The sequence below is a fragment of the Enoplosus armatus genome, chromosome 18, assembly GCF_043641665.1.
Source record: "Enoplosus armatus isolate fEnoArm2 chromosome 18, fEnoArm2.hap1, whole genome shotgun sequence".
Classification (NCBI taxonomy): Eukaryota; Metazoa; Chordata; class Actinopteri; order Centrarchiformes; family Enoplosidae; genus Enoplosus; species Enoplosus armatus.
Window position 1 is genome coordinate 16,562,242 of NC_092197.1, and position 26,986 is coordinate 16,589,227.

General features: G+C 40.6%; 1 protein-coding gene across 1 annotated transcript in view; it reads left to right on the plus strand.

Moving 5' to 3' along the window:
* Nucleotides 1–3,430: 3,430 nt before the first annotated feature.
* The window catches only part of LOC139301663 (probable flavin-containing monoamine oxidase A), a 35,133-nt gene continuing 11,577 nt past the window's right edge, over nucleotides 3,431–26,986 (plus strand). Inside the window, exons 1-8 of the mRNA XM_070925104.1 lie at nucleotides 3,431–3,548; nucleotides 3,674–3,761; nucleotides 4,860–5,040; nucleotides 5,619–5,733; nucleotides 6,654–6,811; nucleotides 7,953–8,042; nucleotides 10,939–11,023; nucleotides 18,876–18,976. Of these exons, the coding sequence (XP_070781205.1) occupies nucleotides 3,431–3,548; nucleotides 3,674–3,761; nucleotides 4,860–5,040; nucleotides 5,619–5,733; nucleotides 6,654–6,811; nucleotides 7,953–8,042; nucleotides 10,939–11,023; nucleotides 18,876–18,976 (936 nt within the window). The remainder of the gene's footprint in view (nucleotides 3,549–3,673; nucleotides 3,762–4,859; nucleotides 5,041–5,618; nucleotides 5,734–6,653; nucleotides 6,812–7,952; nucleotides 8,043–10,938; nucleotides 11,024–18,875; nucleotides 18,977–26,986) is intronic.

Here is a 26,986-nt window from a genome sequence, read left to right on the forward strand (position 1 = left end):
TAAAAGCCTCGGGCAAGTTTTTTTTTTTTTGAAAAACATTTATATTTAAAGACACCAGCTGCTAAAGTAAAGTTGTCAGAGACAGAGCCGGATCCATCCAAAGCTAAACTCCTCTCTGACCCCACACACCCACTCTTTTCTAGATTTGAGGGGCTCATTTCATTATTCTGATAAACTGCAAGATAGTGATATGGAAAGCGGCATTTGTCTAGGAATGAGGTGGATTTTGCAGGAAGAAATTATATTTAAGTGCTTTAAAAGCTTGAATCTGGTACTCCTCACGTTTTTTCCTAATTACTTTAATATGAAGAAAAAGAACCACTTGACCAAACCGTTAAGGACTTCCACCTGCCGACCATCAAACATCAGACAGACAAAGTAAGATCCGATTCAACTTTGCCGTCATTGCACAGCGTTTTGTTGTTGCGATGTCCATGATGGTGCTGTTGAAGTTCTGGTCAAGTTTTTTTTTTGCCGTGCGTTTCAGTCAGAGACGGAGCAGTTCCCTCACCACACTGTGATACAGTTGGCGAGGATGCAGGAAACGTTACACAGGGTCCTCGGAGACAGATGGACAGGTGTAATGCGGTAGCCAGACTATGGTAGCAGCTGCCATGCAAAGTATAAATATCAGAACGCTAGCTGATCGTAGCCCCAGGTTGTGCCTCTTGTGTTAGCATTAGCAGGCCGGATAAACACCGGCGGGAAAACAACGGTGTACAGAAGCGCATGGGCCCGCCAATAACTGTGCTATATTCAGCGCTTAACAAGATATTCAGCAAGGCTACGACTATGCACTGACACTCCCCCACAGACATACACACCTGAGAGCCTCTCGCAGTAGAGCCGCTAGCCCAGCAACAACACAAGTACCCCCACAGCGACTCTCTCAACAGGCCATAAAAGTGCCACCAGACTCCCTGTCTTTCCAGCAGAGAAAGGGAGAGTCTGACAGTAGCTTCTTGTGGCTGGTTAGCTCTGACTACCAGCTATACATCTTCTATGCATGCAACCATGGATGTAGTGAGAACATGCAACACTGACCGGTGGTCGGCCAGCATCCCCTGACCCTTTGCATCGCACACTATGTACCCACGAGGCCATGCGAGCCAGATGTTTCCCTTGGGAATTGGTGGACTACAAAACGGAGCTAAATGGAGAATGAATATTTGACTTACATTCATCAGGTGGACTCCAAATGAATGCAAATGTTGCTCAATGCCTGCTGGATGTACAAATAAGCAATAGTTTGCTCCAGGTATTTTACCAACTTGGAATCAAATCCAAAACAGAACAGGCCATTGGAACCCAACCCTACTCACACCTGAAACTGTTGATTCAGAAGCTAATTGCTAGCTACTGAGAGAGCAAACTCACCAGCGGCTAATTGTAAATAAAACACACAAGAACCACCCAGCTATCGTCACAGTTACCATTCAAATAAAAATACAAATATGGCTAACCATAGTGCAGCATGAGTTTTTGGCCTTGCCTAAGCAGTTGGACACCGTACACACCTACGTGCCAAGTTTGGCTTCTCTGGGATTGATGTCTGTTGCTGCTAGAAAACAGCTTTAGTGGGGAAAAATAAAGGAAGACCTGAGAAAACAGGCAATCTGAGTGAATGCAGCAGGGAGTTTCACAGCTTGGGTTAATACACGAGTCTTCGTGTATCAAACATATACCTCTTTTCTGCCCTTGTTGGCATGCTTTTTATGTAACTGTGCTATAATAATTCATTATCCCTTTTTTAAAAGAAATTCATCAGTTCTTTGGACCTTGATCTAAATGTCCTTGACGCTTGGTAAGAAAAGGAACCAGTCAAATGCACTCAAGGTGGTACTTGTGTCATAAAATAGACTATAGCATTTGTTGAGTACACTGCTGTGCCCCTGGCCTGATTATGACGGTTATTTTGACACTTTGGTTTCTATACACTGGCTTTATGGACGTCAAACAATTTTGTACTCCCATTATTTTCTTTTACTTTTTAAATAATACTTTATTGAATTTGTTCAAGAGGAGAAATTACATAAATTGAAAAAGGTAAATGAGACACATTCCTTGATAATACAATGTTAACAAAATACAATGCATAAACTTACAATGCCATTATTGTCTTTTACCTCCACAGGCCTGATATTGTAGTCTTTTCTTTTTTTCAAAAAACATGTTATTTATTCCTTATTTATTTTAAAAGTTAGCAAAAAGGATCTTACAAATGCAGCTGCAGAAACGAGACAAAAAAGAAAAAAGGAAAGACTGAGGTCAAAGGTCAAAAACAAGAAAATCTACACTGACTTTCACTTTTTTGTTTCATTTGGTCTGTTTCAGAGGCCTAAGACAATATTTCTAATGAGTGGGTGCCATTTTTCAAATGTTGTTGATGGTAGTTTGTTTGTATGTAATTTTTACACAGCATCTTGTGTATTCTCCTGTCGAGGGTGCATCCTCGCCAAGCCAATGTCCAGTGATACATTTCCTTGCTGTAAACAAAAGAATAATTAGTAAGTATGAGTGTCCATGCAGGGACTACTCTCAGTGCTGCAGTCTGCAGGAATCATTTACAGGGATATTTCCAGAACACTATTTATAAAAAGAAATTCATCAACTTGGAACACAACCAAAAAACAAGTAGCTTGCAGATTGTTCTCCACACTTCTCCTGTTAGCTCTGCATTTATATTTACCTTTCTCTTTGAGGTTAAACAATATCAGTTAATCATTGGGTTAGGAGTTTCTTCTCCCCATGTTTCATTCAATACTTTCCAAGCTCAGACTGCCATTTCTTTTTAAAAAAATGTTCTTGCCTAGCACTGACTTGTGCCCTACTGGCAATAGCCTGACATCATTTTGCTACTGATTTACTATTTAATACTCCACTCTGTGAATCAATTATATATTTTTCAATGAGTTATGTTTTTTTTGTTTTTTTTAAGTATGTCCCTGTTGTTCAAAAGACAATGTGGCCCAATGTGGCCTTAATTAAATTAAAATGAAGTAATTCACACCTATGACAGCGTGATCGTTTGAAATATAAACACATTTCTATAAAAGTACCACTGATGCTGGTATTACAAACACACTGCCTGTTGACAGAATAACTCAATTACCACATTATAATTGATGATTTGTGTTACAAATGCACAGGACTTTACATCTGACAACGTCTCTACTGTTCAGAAATCAAAAGCCTTCTCCTGGCTTTTATTGCTGGAATTTACACGGCAGATTCTCTGCCAAGTAGGTCACAAGCTCAGTTGTTCACAGTTCCAAAGTGCACTATTACGAAAGCAGCCCAGGCTTTGAAAGATAAGCTAATTGATAAGGGGAAGAAAAGGGAATACAAGTTGGATTTCTGTTTTTGAATCCACTTTCTCACTAGCACATGCTAAGCTGGCACACGGAAACGTAGTCACTAAAGCTGAACTATGACTGCAGAAATTTGGGACGTTATTATTGTTGGCGCCGGGCTATCTGGACTGAGTGCAGCTCATTTGCTCAAAAAAAGGAATGCCAAGTTGAGAATACTGATCACGGAAGGAAAAGGTTTGTGACATTGGATCATAATTGAAAGCAATTGGTAACTTTACACTTTATACTGGATTCTTTTAGTTGTGAAATTGTTGAAAAGAACGCTGCTCTGACTAAATCATGCCTTGTGTGCCATGCAGATCGGGTGGGAGGTCGCACAGTGTCCACTGAAATACCAGCAGCTAATGGTGTTGATCGCTGGGACTTTGGAGGGCAGTGGGTAGGAAGGTAATGTTGCTCAAATATTAGAAGAATAATAAGAGAGGAAACCAAGACAATTCACGCTAAAGTCACATTTTAAGAGTCACTCCAGTTGAGCCTACAAGGATGTTTGTTTCTGATCCTGTTAACTAGAAAATCCCTGAAGGACATAATCATGCTATAGAATGACAGAGTAACATTTTGCTCATGATAGGAGTTTGTTGTTCTGTTTATGATACTGAACACCATTTAGTAGCAATTGAAATGCAGCAGAGTTGCACTGAACATGAGATAAATGTTAAATCAGTGATTCTGGAGCCAGCTGCCAGTATGCAATTGAAAGTCAGTCAGACATTTCACCTTTTTCATTATGTAGTCATGGGAAACAGTGCAGAAGAACCTCAAGGAAATCATTAGGGCTTGAGATGTCAGAACAGGCAGAACATTTAGACCTCAGTTAGACAAGCTTCATCCACGTGATAATTGTGACAAATTAACTTATTGATGGGCGGCCCAGTGGTCCAGTGGTTGGCACTGTCACTTGGCAGCAAGAAGGTGAATGTGAGCTAGGATTGGCTCCAGCCAAGGTTAAGGTTGGTTGTTCACTTACTGACACACTGTCTTGGAGACACAGGCTGAGGATTTTGAGTTTTAAGAATATTGATGTCAATCACACACAAAACAAATACGGTTCCCATAATCTCCCATACATCATAAAATCCTTCTTTCCTGTGGACCCCAGGAAGAGTAGCTGTTGCTCTGGTAACAGGTAATGGAGACCCAAATAAGTTCTGTCTTAGATTACAACTACCAGTCTGTCTCAAAACTTCTGGAAGAATTATGCTACACTCTGTAGTCAAATGTTGGCATTAGAACAACTAGAGAACTTGTGAAATGTATTGTTCAAGAGCACGTAGATGACAGTTGAATTCAAAGAGGAGAGAGCATCTCTCAGGTGCTTCATCTTGACATTTTGCCAGTTTTCAAAGATTTTTTCGGTGCTTCAAGGACTCACTCAAGAGATGCTGTGTTCTCGAGCCAACTTCTCTAAACTCAGAATAAATGCATTTGTGATTATAATTGCTTATGTTTACGCTCATTGAAATGGCTTCCTTTCTCTTTCAGCACCCAAACACACATCTTGGAGCTCATAAAGGAGCTGGGCTTAGAGACCTTCCCACAATTCAATATTGGCAAGAAGGTGTACCACATGGGCGGGCCAGGTGCCAAAGTTCGCACCTACAGAACCAGTGTCCCTGCTCTATCCCCAGTGGTGCTAATGGACTTCACCCAGCTCCTGTGGAAGGTGAGGCAACAGACTTACACAGCAACATTCTGTACTTAGCACTATGTTCGGTCAGAGCTGTCCTCCCTGATGCTTAGAAATGTCTGATCAGGATCAGCTGAATAACCACAACTCTCAGTGGACAAATCTGATACTGAAGAGTGGTTTAATTAATTTCTTGTTGACTTTTGCATGTGCACCAAGAATGAGATGATATACAGCATATATATCAGCAGCTATACAGTAGTAGTAGTTATTTAGAGGCCAGTTTTTACAAGCATATATTATCAGCTTTACAATCCAACACCCTGCTGGGAATAAACGGATGTGGTAACGGTATTTTTACATTTAAGATGCAGTGTGCTTATGGATTGATGGGAAAAGAGTACATTCATCCCACAACAAAATACAACAAAATGTCAAAATGGTTAGAGTAGCAGTGGAAAGTAGAAAACATGGGGGGAAATGCCCTGGTAGAATCGTTTTTGGCAGCCTTCATTTTTATTGTGTTTTTTATCTGTATCGATGGGATGCTTTTGGTTCACAGTGGTAAATCATCATGTGTGGGTGTGTTGTAATGATAATAATTTTTTGCACAGATTGACAGATTGTGTGCCATAGTCTGTGTCCAGGATCCTTCCAAGACTCCCAATGCTGTTGAACTAGACAGCATGACTCTGCACTCGTACATTGAGCAACATGCTTGGACTGCAGGTCAGGGTTAGGAGCAGCTTCAACTCCTCTATCTTCCTCCATGTTGAGTCCCTTCTACTTTGTGTTAATCTTGGACAAAGTCAGTGATTTATGGTGATGTTAATAAAGACATGTCTGACCCTCAAAAAATATTTGGTTGAAATAATTAGATGCTTTTAATTAGACTTTTGGTGACAATATTTTACAAAAACAGTCTACAGCCATGCTCTTTGAGACTGTGATGCCTCTTGTGTAAATTAAAGAAATTAAGATGAATAAAAGTTGAGGTCCAAAGTTTGTCAGCAGTCATAGTGAAGTACAATGTAAAAATGGTTGTAGTTCATGTAGTAACGTTGTAGTAAGTTCACAATGCAGATGGTATAATGTTGGTCATCGTCATCTTAACTTAGTATGTTAGTATGCTAATATTTGCTAACAACTAAAGTATTGGATACATTGAAGGTTTGACCTAGCGATGGCATTAGATGAAATCAGCACTCATCCTCTTTGTAAACTGAAAATCTGTACCAAATTTCACAACAGTCCATCTAGTATTTGTTGAGACATTTCAGTGTGGACCACCTACATTGCCATTCTTGGAGCCATGCTGGTAGAGTTTGTTGTCGCTCCATAAAACTAACTATAGACTGTTATTCGTGCCTTGAGTTTAATGCCAAATCAAATAATACACTGCAGTATTGCAGATTTATTGACTGCATACTAAAAAGGCATCTATATATTATTATAGATTTAAGTACAGAAACAATCACCATTATCCTCCCAGGTGACTGTTAACTATACCTTACCCTGGTCAATGATACAATGGTAGACTTTCATGTGGCAGAAGAAACTGCAGTTTTTTGACAATGCACTGTATAGCAGTTAGCGATGTACACTGTGATTGCAGGGGCAGTATGTATTCATTCATCCATTTCTGCCAGAACTAAAAGAGGAGATGGGACTGTGTAGCAGATCTGTGCTTGGCATGGAACCATCCCAGATGTCCTTCCTATTCTTCCTTATGTATGCTGCAGCAGCTGGAGGGTTACTGCCGCTGCTGGAGAGCACTCCGGGTTGTGCTCAGGAGTTCAAGATAAAGGTAAAGAAAAAAAAAGTTGTTGACTTGAGTGCTTTTTTCTAAGCTGGAGACCACATTGGACTTCCTCTCTACCTTGATAAAACTTAGAATCCGGGCCCTTCAACACAGTCTGCACGTCTCAGTCAAGCCCCGTCCCAACAAACACAGTCTTTTCTTTTGTGCTCGACGCGTCGATTGGGACCATTTAAACACTAGGAGCTGTGGTCTTGTATTGGATTTCCGCGTTTTCTATGAGCTCCCTCAGCATGAAAGCTACAGTTCCTTACTGTTCTATTTGTGTGCTATTGCTGCACCTCCTCAGTCCTCGCAGAGCGTCAAAGGGCTGAGGCCTTAATGAAAATAGCAAGTAAGCTTTTCTAGTTCCACACTTGTGTATTAGCACATTTCCCTTCAATTTTTTTATTGTGCTATTTCAGCCATTTCCTGAAGGAATTATTATGAGTAGCACTGTGAGTATGACAAGAGCACAGGTTCAGTAAAAGCAGATCAAATGAGAACTGGAAAGGCCCTGCTCTTATCAGTTGTACACTGTGTAAGAGGTGCTCACCTCTGCAATATGTAACCTTGCTTTGTTCTTCCTCAAACAAATTTTGAATAGATTTTCATCCAAACCTTTTATGTTCAAGGCAGCACTTGTTTAATTGTGTGTATACTTACTTTACACTCAAGCTTACAATCGCCATTCATTTTGTCCTTTAAAAAAAAAAAAGGTTTCTCTGGTGTAAAAAAAGCCACTGTGAACAATTATAAATACTTTCTACCTTTTTAAGAAAATAGTTCCCACTGAAAACTGTTCACAGTCAGTCTGTTCTGTGGCTTATGCAGAATAACTAGGACATTGTTTCCAGAAGGAGACGTCGCTGGTGAGTTTTTCAAATGCCATTTCTAATTGCTCGAGCACCACAGATAAACATTTTTATTGCATTGGTGTGTTGGCAGAAGTCTCAGACACAGATACATGAAAATCTTGGCAAATATAAATGAATTATCTGTATGGCTTGCTAGACACCACCAGGGGGGTGTTGTTTAGTAATTTGGCTGAAGTGACCCTTGAAGTTCAAGCACTCTGCCCACACCCAGGGAAGGAGGGCATCTATGGGTTTTGAGCCCACCTTGAAGTGTAATATCTGTCTCTCCACAGGGAGGCACCCAACAGCTTTCAGAGCGTCTGGCAGAACGTGTTGGGTGGAAGAATGTCCGGCTGGGTTCTGCTGTGACGGCCATATGGCAGGTAGAGTACAGTAACAGCTCACTCTGGGATTGATGAGGCGCGACACAGGGATAACAGCTTCCTCGGTGGAGAAACAGGCCGTCTCCTGTGAAGGCACTGTCTGTTCTGCCTGACTGTCTTCCTTATCCACAGCTGAGAGACCCAGAAGGCTCCATGCACCCTAAAGTGTAGAGCTCTACCTCAATATATTGCTTATTTCTACTGTTTATTTATTTATTTGTGTATTTATTGATTGTTCGAGGATGGAATATTTAATTTTGATGACTGGAAAATAAAATATAAAATATTTGAATTATAGACTATAAAACACTGAACTGAATACCAAATTGAATCAGTTAGGAACTCCATACAGAGTGAAATGGCAGTCTCCTAATAGCTTAAAAGAGCTGAAACGAATAGTCGATTAATCAATTAGTTGATACGACAGAAAATGGCTGACAACAATTTTGCTAATCAATTTGTAGTTGATATCGTTCATCAAGCAAAAATGCCAAGAGTTCCAGCCTCTTAAAAGAAAGCATTTGGTGCTTTTGCGGTTAATGTTGTGGTATATTGAACATATTTGGGTTTTGAACATGTGGTGGGACAAAATAAGCAAACTGAAGATGTCACCCTGGACTCTGGGGAATTGTGAGGAATATTTCTTAAGATTGTGTTACTCTAATAGAGCTGAAACAATCAACAAGTCAACCATCTTGATATTTGATCAATTCATCATTTAAACCACAGGTTCTATCCTTTCAAATGTGAATATCTGTTGGTTTCTTGGACAAAACAAACAACAATCAGAGGGTTCTTGGAAATTGTGATGGGATTTATTTTCTGTTTTTTATAGACCAAACGGTTAATAATCAGTAATGAAAATAAGTATTAGTTGCTGTCACAGTGTTTCCTGTGTGTTTAGTTCAGTCATTTATGTTTCATGTTTCCTGTTTTATTTTGTTAATTCACTCTCCTCTTGTTTTGATCTACTTCACTTCCTGTCTTTCTGTGTTTTCCTGCCTGTGTGATTGTCTGCACTTGTCCTGATTAGTTTCACCTGCCCCTCATTATCTCCACCTGGCTTCTGTATTTAGTCTCTGTGTTTCCCTCTCTCTCTCTTCAGGGACAGTTTGTTGTATGTTGTTGTGCGTTCCCTGTCTTGGTTCCCTGTCTTGGTTCCCTGCCTTGGTTCCCTGCTTTCCCAGTGTCTTTGGACTTTTGGACTTTTAGACTTTCAGACTGGATTCTGATTCTTGCCTGTTCCTTGCCTGATCTGTTTGCCTGTTTGGACTGCTTTCCTGGTTTTGACCACTGCCTGCTCAGTATCCTGTAAGTCTTTGTCCCTAAATAAATCCCCTGCACTGCATCTACTCTGCCTCTGCAATTGGGTCCTATTCCTTGTGTTCCTTGCTGCCCTGCACCACCAGCTGTGACAGTTGCAGCCCTACATTTTATACACTAAATAATGAATCAATTAATCAACTTTTCCTGGAGAAAAAAAATGAAATGACTCATTATTGAAAATAGTCATTAATTACAGTCCCAAGGACACCGCAGTAATAATCAGAACAAGAATGAGGGAAGGAAGAAAAAGAAGAGTATGTGTATTTTCTATACACGCTCATCATTTGCAGAGTCACAGGAGGCTACAGCCTATCCCAGCATGCATTGGGTGAGAGGCAGGGCACACCCTTGACATTTTGCCAGTCTATCACAGGGCTAACACATATTGACAGACCGACACATTCACACTCACGCACACACAGCTACGGGCAACTTAAGAGTTTCCAGTTCACCTAAGCTGAACCGGAGGACCCAGAGGAAACCCACACAGGCGAGGGGAGAACATGCGAACTTCACACAGAAAGGCCCCAGTCGGCCTGGTTGGCTTCACACCCAGCGCCTCCTTGCCGCGAGGCAGTAGTGCCATGTGTGTACAAAAACCGCAAAAATATGAAAATTCAACATTTTCTGAGAGTGTAACTGAAAATAAATAAATAGGCTTTCTTGAGACTTTGAGGAAAGCTTGTACAAACTTGAGGAGTGGGGACACCTTTTCAGCTCTGACCCTGAAAAAGCCAACAGTCCCTGATCTAAAGAGCAGAGGGCTGTTAGAGTGGTGCTGGAAGATGTGAACTCCTAATTACAGAGGGGCTTTACTCGTTAATGCCTCGTGAATAAAAATCATTTTAATGTTAAAGTTACCAGGGAGCCAGCTAAAAATAGTCAATTTAATTCCTAATTTTCCGCATACATATCTAGTTGTTTTACAGTCTCAGAAGACAAGAGCTTTCTGTGTTGCACAGTGACGCTCTGCTTTAATTATCACCATGGTGATACCACCTCCGGCCAGAGGCTTAAGTTTGTGGAAATGCAAGTGAGACCAATAGAGCTAGCACATATAACATCCCTGCTGTGAGGGAAAGACTATTAAAGTCTATTTAACCACGCAATTTGCATACGTTACTAGAATATCTCCATTGTTTTGTTACGGATGTAAATTCTCACAGTGTAATAGAAGGAAATCTATAATTTATAAAACGATTTCCTTCAAAGCTGTTTTTGCTTCACTGTTCAATACACGCTTAATGAACACAGTAGCATGTGGGTGACGCTTGTCGTGAATCAATTTCAGGCGTCGCAGGTCAAGGTTTATGTATAGACCTATTATAAAACATGTCTGCTTTAATGTATGCAGAGATGCAGAATTTGGCTTCAAAAAGGAGATTATTTCGCCAATGACTAACTAGTAATGACTCCAGTTAAGTAAAAAACAGTTTGTACTATATTTGAAATAAATTGTATTCAAAATCATTCAGCTAAACAGCCCCACCGCCCCAAAGAGGATATAATGTGCTAGCAAATCTGTGCAACTTGTTTAAAAAAAGCTGTATTTCTGTTTGTGTTTCAACAGGATGCTGAGTGGGCCAGGGTGACGACCGCCACCAACAACTTCTTGTGCAGAGCCGTGATTGTCACCTGCCCCCCTCATTTGGCAGGTCAGTGTGTGTCTCCCACCTCTGTTGACTCGCTAAATGAAATTCTCACTGATGCAGGAGGCAAATATCCTCCTCTCTCACCGCGTCTGTCAAATGTGGCAAACTGTGCATCCATGCAGATAAATGTTTGATTTTCCTAAATCTTTTTTTTTTTTCCCGGCTCTTGGGCGTGGCAGTCACTTTGGCTGAAGTAAATCCCGTCAGTGGCTGGGCCCTGGGCTGGGGAATTGCCTGGATTAGATTTTGAACCAGAGCAAGAGTTTAGGCCAAAACTTTTTAACTGGGGGCTAATGTGACATTTGTTATGGTCGGCCGTGGGAAGTTGAAAGTGACAAATGCGTCATTGCCGACCTCTCTGCAAGCTACCAAGGAGGGGAAAAATATGGACCCCTACAGGAAAGTGTTTTTTTTCTTTTTTTGCTATTCACAAGAACCAGAAAGTTTTCACTGATCCAACTGACATTTAAAAACATGCCATGCTGAAAACTTCAAAAGCCTTTTTTAATTAACAACACACATTGGCTGAAAACATAATGTGTATGCTCTTGACTGTGTGGCCAGGAATGTGCATTGACATCACGTTGTGCAAGTGAATTTGGCATATCCAACCCCTGAGTTTATTTTGTTTTTTTCTGGTCAGAAAATAGAAACCCTGCATTCCAACCTACAGTCATAGTGGTGACTTGGAATTGAATTATTTAAATTATTAAATTATAAATTATATCTTTTTTGCAGTTTGTTTGGTGCTTGTCACGTGTAGGACACATACTAAGACTGGAGTCGCCGCTGGTTGATGTTGAGGCTAGGTTTTGCCAGACTTGCAAAGGGGCCGAAGCTGCGGCTCGGGCCTACTCTGGGTCTGTGCCTGTTTGTACTAAGCTGGCAACAGATCTGTCACTTAAAGCCTCATACTCAGAGCCATGGACCATGGCCAGGATCCTTAATGAGACAGGTTTGAGAGCTGTGTTGAATTATGCAGCATGGATTGCTCTGGCTCCCGATGCCACAGTGCCATGCTTTGGCCTTAAATCAGTGTGGGGGATTGACAGGGACTTTCAAAAGCCAAAGTCAGGCCAGTGATTGAGACGTCATTTCTCCCAAAAGGAGTTTGGGATAAATTAAAGAGAGGATTGCTGCTTGAAGTCATCTGTTTTGGTTTTCATTTTGTGGAAGCGGGCAAACCTGAGCAGCTTTCCTGTTAGCGGGGGAGCGAAGAAGAGAGCTTAACACGGACAGTGGGAATGATGATAATGAGTCTAGATGATTCCAAGCCTCCCATGGACAGAAGTCTAAAGCGTTGCTCACAGTATCCACAACCTCTCATGTTTGGCTCGTTCTTTTTTACAGATACTTGTTTCTGACATTCCTAATTAATTCTCAAGTCACTTTCTTTTGAATCAATCAGTGGGGTAGACGGATGAATGAACACAAAAATGAATACTTTCTGGGGTCCAAGAGGTGCTTGGCATTAAAAAGACACCACTGCTGCATTCACAAACACAAATGCTGGCTAGAAGCTGCGCGTTCCCTAATATATCACGTTTGTCCTGTTCTTGGCTCCTGGATTTATCTCCCCATCCATCCATCCATCTTTTATAATGAGTTCTGTCAGTTTTCACCCCTCCCGTTTTTTTGTTACCACTTCTCTCACTCACCTCAATGATTTATGAACTGTTTGGTTTTGCTGCATATGAGATTGTTATGCATGAAAAGGACAAGTCTGGAAATGAGAATGTTGGCCATGTGTTGACTTTTGAACACGGTTTTAGTTATTCATGTAAATTCATTTTGAGACTGCATATCAAAAAAAAGATCCTAATGAAGCTTTCACAGCATGCAGTTGGAGTATAATGCCATTACAGTACGTGCACAGTCTAACATCCGGTGATAGTAACAGAGACAGCTCTGCAGTTACTGAATTAACATTTAGATTCAATGTGTTTTTCTGTCTCTCTTTATCAAGTAGGAAATCCCTGGCAGAGCATGCTGGCTGTGTGTGCACATATGTATGTGTGTGTGTGTGTGGGTATTTATTGTTAAGTGGGTGAAGCTAAAGTTCTTGATGTCACTTGCAGAAGTCGTTGTTCCCAACTAAAGGGGGGATTCTATCTGATTGCCACTGAACTTGACAGGCAGCCAAGCAACACTATATCTGACACTGCCATCTATCTCCTCGTGGAGGAGGAGCCGCTGTAATGACAGCAGGCTTGGGCAGCGACGAGGAAACTATTACATCTGCCACTCATGGTTTAGTCCAGAGCCTTGTTTACAGTAGCAGAAAACAGGTAAGCAGTGCATTAGCATTGATTTGCCAACTGACACTGTGAGCCAGGATTCAAGGCCAGCATCCGCTGTGCTGTGAATGAAACTAATGGAGCCTAATTCAGGGATTAAACACGAAGTGGGAGCTGACGTGATTGTGGAGATAACTAACGCAATGTGATTTTTATCTCGCTGAGTTTAAACTCTGTGGAAATGAATTTAGCTATCTGTGAGTGGCTGTGCTCTCCTGATGAGCAATATAGCAAGTGTTGATGAGCAGGCAAATATAGCAAACTTGGCTTTGCAAAGCTTTGTTCGCCAGTGGAAGTAGTTAAGATCTCAAAAGGACATACCATGGTCAGTACTCTCCTCTCTAAAGCTCTCGTCATTGCTGCGTGGAGCCAGACAATAATGGCATTTTGAGACCAATACTGACATGGATGTTAGTTTTTCTAGAGTTTTTCTAAAAAAAACTGATAACAATCTATTGTCAAATATACATTATTTAAAACACTATTTTTTGTCAAAGATCCTTTAAATGTGGTTTTCAAAGAATTGCGACCAGGATGTGTACTCAGTGTGACACCCTTTCTAAATGAACTTCTGTACTGCAACATATAGACTGATACTGTCTCATCTGTGTATCTATTTCTCAATAACAGTTCCACTTATTAAGAGAATTAAAAGAAACGGTCATTAAAGATTGGCGTCTAAAGTATGGCAACAATCAAAAAGAGTTTTAAAAATAAGTCCTTATCAAAAATGAATAACACTTCACCCTCAAAAGCGCAATTAATCTGCTTCCTCAGGACTGTGTGTGGTGTGGTTTGATTAGATTTGACTGACAGCGGTGTCTGTCTGGCAGCACAAGCAAACAAGTCTATCAAATTTAAAAACACAACTCATCTGCGATATACCATGCTTTCTTCCACAAGCATTTTTTGGCTATCTTGCCTTTACCAGCATGGAGAATGTTTGGGGAATAAAGTAGAGCTGCCCCCTGAAGTCGAGGATTCAAGTCATTAGTCGAGAAGACCCCGAGTCCGTTTCTTTTTTAAAGCTGCGTCATTGTACACAGCAACAGCATGGCAGGCTTTAAACTCAAAATGACCTCACAACACAAAACTGTGATGGAAGTAGAGAAGGGTAGGCCTAATGGAAGCTCCACTGATGACTGATGTTAATGAAGTCAGCTGAACTTTTGAACCAGATGCTGGTACAACGTCCTCTACTGCCGTCCGGTGCGACTGAGTGTTCGGCTTACAGCGCTGTCAGGGGGAGACGCTCCGTGGTGCGCTAAGATTGTGTAACCAAACTATGACTAGGACGCACATTTTCTCTGACTGTGTGGAAATCACATCACAGTTGATGGAACAAAGGTGTTAAAACGTGGGCCTTACAGGTAAAACATGAGACTAGTGTAGGCTGATGAAGGAGTTTAGTGCGGGGTGGCTGCTATGCAGATGCGTTGGACTGACACTAACTGGGCAGGGGAGTGAATAATACATTTCTCATATCTGTGGGTAAGGTATATTTAAGAATAGCCATTAGTTATGATCTTGAGGGCTTATAAAAGCGAAAAAATAAAGATATGATCCGCCTTGTGTCCAATTTTGTCAAGACCAACTGCAGGAATTATTAAGTAATGTTGTAGTGTGTGTGTATGGAGAGATGGGGGAGATGCTGCTACTACCGAGCCTTCAATTTCAATAAGTGTCAAGGGGCTACGCACGTAATTCAATAAAAGATCTGTGATGCAGCGTGCCCATAGACACAGGACTCCATCTGTAACACTTGGATTAAGTGGTTGGTTAATAGCGCTGCCTATTTCTGATGGCCTTACAGATTTATGACATTGGTATCCATCTGTCGTTATTGCCTCATTCTTATGAATTTACCTTCTGCATTACTTCCTGCCCAAAGTTATGTTATAAGAGGTTCTTATATCTTTGTTTTGATCAAAACGTTGACACAGTGGAGTCGTGGAACATCAAGTCTCTGACTCTTAACATTAAAATCCTTTTCACATGAACATTATCTCGGCCACACACCTAGCAAGAGGTTGTGCGTGTAATTTCTCCCTCTTCTTCTTCTCCACAACAGGTTGTTACATCATATGCTGTGCACCGCTTTATTGGCTTTTCAGGATGAAAGAGATGATCCAATTTCATAGCACACAGGCACAGCCATGAACTAAACCTAAGCTCTAGCTAGCTTTAGTTGTTTTCATACTTTTTAAAGTTTCTTTGCACCACTCTTGATAAATTGCCATTCGGAAACTGCATCTCTGAATCATCATCCCTTTGATGTTATGTCTTGATTTGAGTGGCTTTTCATGTTTCACTTTCCTCATCCTTCTGACAGTCAAAGACACTGAAAGTGCCTGTGCGCTATGATAAAAGTTCAGAGTGAGAAAGTAATGGGAATTTCGAAGCCCCTTGCTGAAGGCAAGCGCTGATATGACTCACAGGTCAGTGACAGAGGAAATTGAGAAAGCAAGGTCACCGTTGTCCAGTAGTGCATTCACAAAAATGAAGTGAGAGAGGATCAAATGCCACAGTATTTTAAAAGGAGAGAGTGAGATTAAAACAGACAGAAAGACGACAAAAAGACTGAAAGGAAATCACTCTGGGGGAAGCAGCGTCCTTAGAAGTCAGAGGAGTGTTAAGGGTCAGGAACCAGCAGTTGTGCCCTTTGCTCCTGAGCAATAAGATGCTCTTGAACTTGCAGCTGTTTTCCAAAGACGTCAGAGTGATGCAAAAAGCAGTCTGATGAAATGTCAAATGAGAGTACTTCAGACAACGACGCAGATGAAAATTGTGTCAACATCCTTTTGAGGGAACTTGCTGCAGTCCTACACGTCTGGTCCAAGGATGAATCCTGTCATTTTTTTACTTTCATCAATAGTCACAGCATCAGTATAATTCTAAATAAAACTAGCTGTGTTTTCAATAGCTATAATAATATAATGATGTAAATAAATGAATAGGTCATAACTGACTGTGCATATTGAAAGGTCCAAGTGGTAAGGCCACATAAATTATATGTATATGAATATCAATAAATATAAGCATGTTGGGTTTTTTCTGCTGGTCATGTATTGGCCTAGGTCAATAAACATTACTGGAGGAAAAGATGACTAATGATGTCAACAAAGTAATGTAACAGATGTATCAGAAGACAATAATAGCTTTGACAGTCTGCATGTCAAAAGACCTGTCATTCAATTTAGGCGTGAGGTTCGAATCCTGTGTGTGAAATGATGGTGCTTGGGAACTCTACTGTTTTAAATTTTGAACAGATAAAGTCAAAAAGCTGTCAAACTCTTTAGAAACTCTTTCGGTGATAAGCTTGGTAAAGGTCAAGTGCAGTATTTCATTAGTACCTTGTGTACTTGCAGTACACCTGCAATAGTAATTGAGGAAAACATAATGAAAAGAATATTTCCAAACGTCTAATTAATATAAAGCTTTATGGCCTAAAACACTAAGTATCCCTAAAAGTATATTACATGTCAATTGCCAAGTATTAATGACCGTGCTATTACCATTAGACCTCCTTCCTGGCAGCCATGATGCTCTGTGAGGCTGCACTTAGGGACAGTGGTGCTTTAAGCTAAATGCTAACGTCAGCATGCTAAAATGTGCATAATGAAAACGCTAACGTGCTGATGTTCAGCAGGTATGTTTACCACGTTCACCATCTTAGTTTAGCATGTTAGCATGCTAACATTTGCCAATTAGCACAAAACACAAAGTACAGCTGAGGGTGATGGGAATGTTATTAGTTTTGCAGGTATTTGCAAGAATACCTAGTGCACGCCAAAGTATCAAGGTGAAATTTTGAACTGATGGTGGCGCTAGAGGAAAAGTCAGAACACCAAAGTCGTTACAATTCATCCTGAGGGGGACATGAATGTGTGTACCAAATGTAACTCCATCAGACAGTTTGCTGAGACATTTCACAAGAACAGACACACACGTCAACCTCATGTTGGAACCAGAGTAAGAGTCAAGGGATTCTGTAGAAAATTTCTTGGCGATCCATCCAATAGTTAAGATATTTCAATTTGGACCAAAGTGGTGGACCAGCCGACCCTGATGGCATGGCTAAAATTGTTAATATGTTGCACTCCCACCGACCTCATCAACCTCAGGGTAAATAGAATAATAATAAGAATTGTGCTATTTTCTCTTGTCACCAGCATCAGACAAAGTCACAGGTGCCTCCTCTTTATATGTTTGTGTGTGCAGTTTTGAAGGTATGCCAACCCAACAACAAACACTGGACTATTGTGAAGTTGAAGATATTTTATCATTTTTCATGGCGCCTCTTTCAGCCCTATTGACACAGAGGAAATCCTCAGTACTTATCCTGTGGAGAAGCCAAGCCCTGCAGTGGATAAGGTCCGTAATTTAGGCCGCCTTTTCAGATGGTGCCAAAAGTGAGGCGCCTTCAAAAGCACAAGTCTGGAAATTGCTGGATGGCAGAAAGAGTGCATGACAATAGCCTTATTTTGTCACCGCCGCAAATGGCTGATGTCTGTTTACAAGCAGCACTCTGTCCCTATTCATCAGCTAGCCAACTTTTGAGCACATAGTTCTGGATTTGTGTGCTTAATCTTATGTTATCTAGTTATATAAACTGCCATCCCGTTGAACCTGTTTATTCACATCGTTTTGATTTAGCTGTGATCCTGAGCTGTGATGAAGTTACACGAAAGTGTCACAGCAGATTTGAGCATGTAAGAGCGGATGACGGTGTTGTCACTGTAGAGCACTTGAGTGTTCAAAGAAATAAGATGCCAGAATACATCTCATTTAGCCGTCCACAGTTTAACATCTGCCTGACAAATAATGAGGTAGGAAGGCATTTCCTGCTATCAACTTCCACGGCTTTGGTGCCATTATGGATATGACACCACTTGACAGGTCTTATGTCATGTGTACAGTGCTGTCAGTTGAACGTCTAAGTGACCATGTCAAATTAGTTTGGAGCCACTTATCATGTCGCTGTTTTTCAATTTTACTGCTTCGGGCTCATCAATTTTGTTTAGCATTAAGGGCATTATTTTGAGGTTGCTGACAGGCTCTTGACAGTTTCTAAATGATGTTTCACATCTTCCCCTGGTTCATTCATTAAAAGCCTGGCTTTTGTCCAGATGTCGCTTCACTTGCCAGAGCAGGCACAGTAGCAGTCTGGCTTCTCTGCATGCGTGTCATACAGTACCTCTGATGGTAGTGATGGAGTTATTCGACAGATGTAAGTGCTGCGATTAGTACTCTGGAGCACAGCAACAGTCAGCGTAGTATTAGGTCATGGGGGTTTCTTTGCAAGAAATGCCATTAATGCTTTAATGCATTATGATTCAAGGTAAAAACCATCCTGATCAATAGAGGGATTAGCTCAAGTGTGCTATCCGTCTTCACTTATTGATTTCCCTCTTTCACTCAGTCTCTCAAATAAAGCATTGATTTGTCCTAAATGTTATATATAAACTGCACCGGGTGAGACTGGGAAGGTAGATTAAATGGACTAAAAAGAGCATGACGTTTCGGGGATTCATGGTGTTCTGTTGTTTCCCCAACAGCAAAGATACACTACCAGCCGGCCCTGCCCAGCCAGAGAGAATTCCTCACCCAGAACATGCCTGTGGGCCACATCATAAAGTTCATTATCACCTACCAGACGGTGAGTAACGGAACATAGATCACGGCTGAACAGACGTTTGCGTGACTAATATTATGAAGGTTCAAATGCAGACACAATCACTTTAATAAATCATTCTTTGTCTTCTGAACAGTTGTTGCAGCTTTTACATATTTTCCTTTCCCAAAGGGATTAGCTCTAAATAATGTTATAGATATCACATCTGTATAGAAGAAAAAAAAAAAGATTCATGGTTCATGAAGTAGGTAGGTTATGGTAGATTATCAAATTGGTCATACTTGCAATAGGTTGTTATGTGAAGTTATTTTAATTTTTGGTACAAAGAAAACAGCATTTGTAACGGTTGATTTCCAAACTCAGTACAGTTGATTACATTTAATGAAACTACATGCTTGTCAAATTTGATATTTTACAGTTGCAATACAGAGGCCCATTTAACAAGGGCAATTTGCGAGTACTGGTCTTCCGCAGATCGGAACGGTGGCAGCGTCGCGTTTCACAATTGTTTGTCGCCTGCAAATTGCAGATAAATGTGCGAGTCCTACAGGGCTCTTGCATGCTCATACATGGGATGCAAGTACAGCATTTGTTTAGATTTGTGAAATCTGTTCAAATAAGCGGTTGCAAATGGCAGCTTGCATGTTGCAAATGTGGTGAAATGGGCCCCTGCGATCCAAACATGAGACTGTATCAAAACAAATTGTAGTTTTCAGCCATTCATGAGAAGAAATACATTTGAAATCATATTCAAATGCAAGAATGTTTCCTTGCACTGGCCCGACTTTCCCAAGTGAAGAAAAATCGTTCTCAAATATGTATTTGGTTACCTATTTCATAAAGATGGAAAGCCTGTAGCAGACAGCACTCGACTCATTTGGCACAAGTTCTTTATAGATCTCAACACTTTGTACAGAGGAGCTTCTAGCACAGGAAATTTGATTTGTTTAATCTTTTTCCATTTTGCACTTTACAACCACACAATTAATTAACAAAATGCTTGTGCACCTTGTTAGTAGATTAAATTTGTCGACTGTAATGAACACAAAATCATTAGTGCTCATGCAAACATTTATCAGAATCCAAATGCATCTTGGCAAGACACCAAGACACAGACCTAATAAACACGTTTGAAAATATTGGTCACTGATCTAGGATATGGTTTATTTGATGATCTCCTCCCATGAGTCCATCTGGAGTCAGTTAGCAGTCTTATACATGATTGGAAAGCTTGCCGTTTTCGAACTAAAGTTATGAACATGACGTGCTTTTCTGCACTCTATCTGCAAGTGTAAAACCGGCGGCAGGCTCAGGTGAAACATGCTGGATTCTTCTAAAATAGCATGGCAAATATTATTAAAAGGGTGAAGGTTAGCAGTGTGGTGGAGTGTAGACTTTTCCCTGACATGTGGCAGGAAATGAATGAAGGAAATACAGAGAATACATGTAAAGCAGACTAAAAGGCAAACAGCATCTGAGGGTCAGGAACCCAGAGATATTACAGATCAGATAACTAGGCATAGTGAAAATGAGACAAAAAGTTTAAAAGCTTAAATACGGATCAAAATGACTGTCAGATGTCAAATTATGCACAGGTGAAACAGACAAAAGACAAAGTCACACAGGCTGTGTCTCAAAACACTCCCCACTACATAGTGCACTACATTTACCATCTGCCAGTCACATGACAACAAAGCTGTCAGTGATGACGCAAAATGAAGATGCTGAATAAGTTTCCGATATTGACTTTGGCTGAATACAAATATCTTCACTTCCCTAAACTTGCAGACGCCCAGATTTTACAAGCATGCGTTCAAGCACACTTGACTGTGGACCTCCAGAGAATCTGCTCCGATTGCAGACCTCACCAGTTTGGAAGATTACCATTATCAAACTATCAATAAGTTAGACACAATTTAGATACATAGCAGAAATATACAGTATTTTGAAAGAATTTAAATGGGATGCAGTTGTTTTTAATGTTATCAATTACTGTGTGTTTCCTGCTACGCTAAGAGAAAAGGTCTGCTGTGAAAATGGACTATTGCAGTCTGAAGTCGCCTCTTATTTAACATCTTTAACTCGGCATGATGATGTAACATGTCACAGTATTTGTACCTGAGGTTGCCAAGGGCTCAGTCTGCAAGCCAAGTGTGTGAACATTTGCATTCAGCCTTCGACTGTGCATGCACCTACCACTGCTGTTGCATGGTTTTACTTTGAAAATGTATGTACAACAAGTGTTGTACTGCACTACAAAACAATCTCGTCTCGTTTGAGTCTTACTGAGAGTCTGATTCTTTCTATTCCTGACATCCAAAGCTGTGAACTCAGCATCCCCATTTGATTTTAACACTTTTTTTTAATTAAATCTGGCCTCATCTTTTATGAGCTGTTGTAGGCTGTCTTATTTGTTTGTTAAGCAAAATCATTAAACATATGAGGTGAGAAGGCACCACCCAATCCCCTCTCAACCCAACCAAGTTAAAGATAATTAGGGCTATCTGTTTGAATATATTGATTAAAAATCAGATCTGAGCTCACCCAGTCCTTCCCAATGTGTACCTTACAGGCCTTGGCCCTTGCCATCAATTGTAAGTGTCAGTATACAGGGTAAAGAAACGCATTGGTCAAAAGCAACTTGGCATAACATTATTGGGCAGAACAAAGTTCACTGATTTGCAGGCCTCTCACCTAGGCCAAGGTCCCTTAAATGTACTTTCAGGAGCTGAAGGAAAGCTGGTCATGCTTGAAAACCCACAGATGTCATTGGCTGGAAGCAGTTCTGCTTGAAGGAGTGGGTGAAACACCTCTATAGTGTGGCGAGAGACTGTTCAGTTTCTACAGGAAACATACACACTTATTACCATTTATTGAGCCAAAGGGACAATAATGTTTTTACACAGTGTCGTTGTTAAATTAATGTGATGTGCTGATTCCAATTAATTAATTCAATTTATTAAAATGACCTGTTTAATGCAGGCATGTGTGAGGCAGGAGTTACTCAGTGACATCATTGGGATTTTATTTCATAAATATAAAAGGTCAAAGTTAACTTTCACCATGAGGGAGCATTCCATTCTAGACGCACTTGTTATATTGACATGGACCTGTTGTGCTGGCTCTGATCAGTCCATCTTGATGTTGTCAGACTTGAATGTGGTCTAGTTCTGCTAACTTATAACATTTAGGATGCCAGCCTTTGTCTTGTCACTTAAATGGAATTCAGGTAAGGGAATAAAAGGATGATTCATTTGAAATATGGCAGAATTAAAATATTATGCCCCTTTTAAAATGGAAGCGTAACTCAGAAATGCACTAGAGATCAGTACTTTGGTTACTCCCCGCTCCTAAGGATCTCTCTTTGGACAGATCCTGTAAAACTGCTCTCCATGAAGCACTTCATTTTGGATTAAGATTAAACAGACAAGTATAACCTTATACATTGAAATTCTCAATGTTGGAGAGTGTGTTTGGGAGGATATTAAAAGGTAACCACAAATCACTGACATTTTGCTGCTTACAGAAAAGGAATATTGGAAGGCTGGGCCGGGTTACTAAAGAGGGAACCATCACTAGCAGCAGCAAAACTCACTGCTAAACCTCTCACACTGGAGGGGAAACTATGATCAAAAAAATAATGTATTCAAAGTAAGGCTAATCCAAAACCATTCATGTAGGGGTTACCTAAAGGGCTGCAATTAATTTGAGCTTTGTATGCTGTGATGTAAACATTGATGAACCATAACAACATAAACTAGACCATATGAGATTATAATTTCTATAGCAGCCTTTTTAATCCATAAATGGAGAAAACAGAACACAGTGAAGTACCTCAATTAGGGTCAATTTGGAAGCCTGAAGCGTGATTGATGTCTTTCTACTTCCTCCTTTATGTTCGGTCTGAAAAACTGGGCACACAGGTCCTCTGGCGCCGTAGTCTGCTTTAGCAGTTCCCGATATTGATTAAGCCCTTCCACAATGTAATCAAATTACAGATCAAGGAGGGTGTCGACTTAACCTACAGTAGTTAAATACCAAAACAAGGACATATCAAAGCACTGATATTTATTAAAAATAACTCACCAGAGGTGGGACCGTTCTTGAGAGGACGCACAGTGTAATCTCCATGTTTGTACTTACAAGATGATACAAGATGTGTGTGTTATACTAACATTTATTCATTACTTCAGATAAGTCAAAAATACCTCAAGAAAGTATTACTTTTCTATAAAAAAAACAACAACCTTGGAGCTCGGGGTAATGCTGTCAGCTTCTCACATGCAAGTGTACAAGTTGTCAGTGTTATGACCATGGACCCCATGACCTGTATATTCCTCAGTATCAATAAACAAGAAAGTTCCCTTTCTACATTGGCAAACCCCAACTCCCCATAATCTTAATTATTATTATTATTTTTTTTTTTTTCAAACAGAATTTATAGATTATAGAGTTCCGTTAACAAAGATATAATTATTTATAATATAAACATACTTGGCTGGAGCCTGGCTTGTGTTGATAATAATAATTGATAATCATTTCCTACAGCACACCACACCATTACCTGGTGTGTCTGCTCTCATATAACCGCCAAGAACCAGCTGCCAATAGTGTTGGATCAGGTCCGTTTGGTCTGTCTTCCATTGCCAGCTGATGGTAGGGAGGAGCAGGTTTCTCTGATGCTTATGATAAGTAGACTGACCGATTGCTTGCATGTTGAATACCTTCATGAACTGAAGAGAAGGTAAATGATGCATTGGATCACAACAGTAACTCTGCAGGCATATCTAAAATATCAGGGAAATCATAATTCCTGATTACTGTAGTCACTCATTCTCCAGGTGCTGTAACAAGTAATCATTTATTTTGTTAACTTTTATTAGTCAGTATGGTGAATGTTGTAAGATGTTGTGAGTATTATAGTTCAGACGGATTACAGTTGTCTTTCCAGTAAAAATGTTTTTTGGTTAGTAGCCTGATCAGTTTGCACTCTCAATCAAGAAGCATGGAATTGTCTCATTTCATTCCTGAGACACGTCTGCGTTCGACAAGCCAACATTTCTAAGTCTGATGGGCTGAGCAGAATTTAATTTCTGAAGTAGATTATGAGGCTGTCAATAAAATGATGTTTTGTATCCATACCCATTACTCACCTGTGAGACCTTCAGAAAAGAGGATCCTGTGAACATCACAGCTGCAGCAAGCTGACGGTTTCCAGCTGGGATCCTATTCATAGAGGGCTGGAATAAATATTCATATTGAGGCAGCTCTGGTCAACAGGCAGCAGGGAACCAACAGGCCTTGTACTGACAGCGCGACTTCTGGTGCAAACAGGACAACGATGAAAAGGTTGCGTTATGTTGATTAGGTTAGGTTCTTCGTCTTGTGAGACTTGGTCTTAACTGATGTCCTGTGAATGGTAAGAAAAAAAGATGAAACAATCAAACCAATCTGACACAACAGGTGCGCCGTTAATCTTAAATTTAAATATGACAAAGCCATACATTACAGCACTTGGTTGATATCTATAATGCAATAAAACAGGAATACCTTTCACCATCAATAGCACTTTCAGAAACCTCAAGACGGAGGTTTGAGCCACCTGCGCACACTTTTCACTGGATGTTGCCAGAGGTTGCCAGAGGTTGAGGTAGATGGCATCCAGAGAACTGGTGTCACGCACAGCACTTTTGTTTCGCCTTCTGGCCTGAGTGGCTGTTAGATAAAGGATGCATAAATTGTAATAACACAATGTATGTATGTACAAACAATTGCTGAGGGATTTTCTATAGGCAACACAGGTGCACACAGCAACTCTATTATACACATCAGGGCTCTGCACAAATGGTACCAGTATATCTACATGTAACTGCATCCCTTCATTCACACAAATGTTCAGCAGTATAATGGAAATTGATTGAGATGACCAGTACAGTGACACGTTACTAATTTACAACACAGCAAATCCCACCAATGTGTTGTCTGCAGGGACAGCTGTAGATGATCACAGTATGTGCAATTCCGGCACACACATTTTGGATAGTTAGCAGGACAATAACGTTAGCTAACGTTACAGATTTCAGACATTTACTGTAGCATTAGCATCAACTATAATACGTTCTATAATTCTCTAATAATAATTCTCTTTTTCTGAGTAGAGGGAGTTAAGATTTTTTTTTTTATATAAATTCTTATGACATAGAAAAGTCCCGACCGGTTGTCTCTATGTCAGCATTGGACTTGCAAGGTTCAGGGTTGATTTAAAACAATAGATGGCGTTTTGAGAAATTTTCAACCCATGAACCAATAACCAATTTTTATAAATTTGGTAAGAAATGTCAATATGAACACCAGCATTGATGTGTTTCATCACAGTACAGTTTAAGTGTGCAGTACCTCTTCAATACAGTGGTCAACTAGTGGCACAAGATCTAAGATTCTAGAAACTCCCAGGCTCTTGTTTTCTTTCCAAACACACATTTCACAGAAACAGTGGCTGCCATCCTGAGGGGTCACACTATGTGTGCCAAATCTTTTTATCACTTTGCCAAAGTACTTTAGTTTGGGATAGTTGGTGTTGTGAATTACTAGTGGATTGGGTGCAATTTGTATGTATCATTCACATAAAATCACATAGAAATGTTCAAACACAACAACATATTGGTTAAGTTTTAAGTAACTGCTTGCAATGAGTTGAGACAAACGGAAATGGCATGCATTTCACTCATCCTTTTAGCTGAGGTTAAGGCAAGCAGCGTTGCTTGATTGAAAACAGCTTGAGAGGGAAGTGCACAGTGCATACAAACAGCTCCTTTAAAAAGGACATGAAGGACTACCAGCAGTCCCCACTGAAGGGAGAGGAAGAGGGAGTTTAGTACTGGACACTTCCATCTTACTCCCTGTCGGAAACATTTCAGAGGAGAGTGGTTAAAAACCAACCTCTCGCTAAAACCCATGACCAGAGGAAATGAGACACTTTGATAGCAGATGGCAGCAGACATCTCTCTAGTACGTATGTAAAAAGAGAGAACACTGAGCAGTTCACTTGAAAGCTCTTATCACATCTCTTGTGCAAGCCCAAGGATTTAGCATTTTCAGCATGAATAGTTGAGTCTGCATTCCTGCCTTGATGATCTTCTCCACAGTGGGGGACAACCTGAGAAGCACCAGCTTGTCCCTCTCAGGATCAAAGTCCTTAGAGGAAGCCTCAGGCTGGGCATCACATCTGTCTCTCTTTCATTTACCTTTGACAACGCTCCCCAATGTTGGGTAATTTTCCAGGGCAACGCCTACAGCAGCTGAATCATCCCTGCATTATATGAAGCTCATGTGAAGTCTGGATATGCTGAACATCAGCAAATGCTATAGCCTCAAAAGGCCTGTTCTTGCATGGTAATGTAGGCAAACCCGTCCAATCCCAGCAGTGGATTGTTGTTAGGTTGACAGGTCAGGCTACAGGCGGCAACAGCTGTCTTGCCTTGAGGTGGAAAGAGCCCATGTATGCCTACCGGACACAAGGTCCAACAATGTCGCAATGATGACCAGGGAGGTAGCTGAGGCAGCCGAGACTAGGGCAGTGTGTGGTGTTTATTGTTGTTTGCAGAACATGCTGTGCATGCCAGGAACAGCCTCTTCTACTTGGAGTGTCTCCTGAGGTCTAGAATACGATGAAGGCATGCTCATACTTCACGCTAGTTGATCACTCAAACGAACTTCCCTGACAGTGCTCTTTGGCAGGACAGCTAATATGTCCTGTGCAGAAAATGGATGGGTCTGGCCCTGAAGAAACAACAGGATGGTGTGTCCCCATAGCTGAGAGTCCTAAATCCCATGTCATCTGGAGTGCACTGTTGCTATTTCAAATCATTCTTTTATTGTAGTGTAAAATTATAATGCAAGAATGCTGTGCCTTCATTATTCTTAAAGCAATACTTGGGAGAGTGCAATGTAAATACGTTTTGTTTTCTATTCTATTTTGTTACTGTAAGTTTAGTTCTTTTGCGACCTCAGCAAAATGCCTTCTAACTAACAACT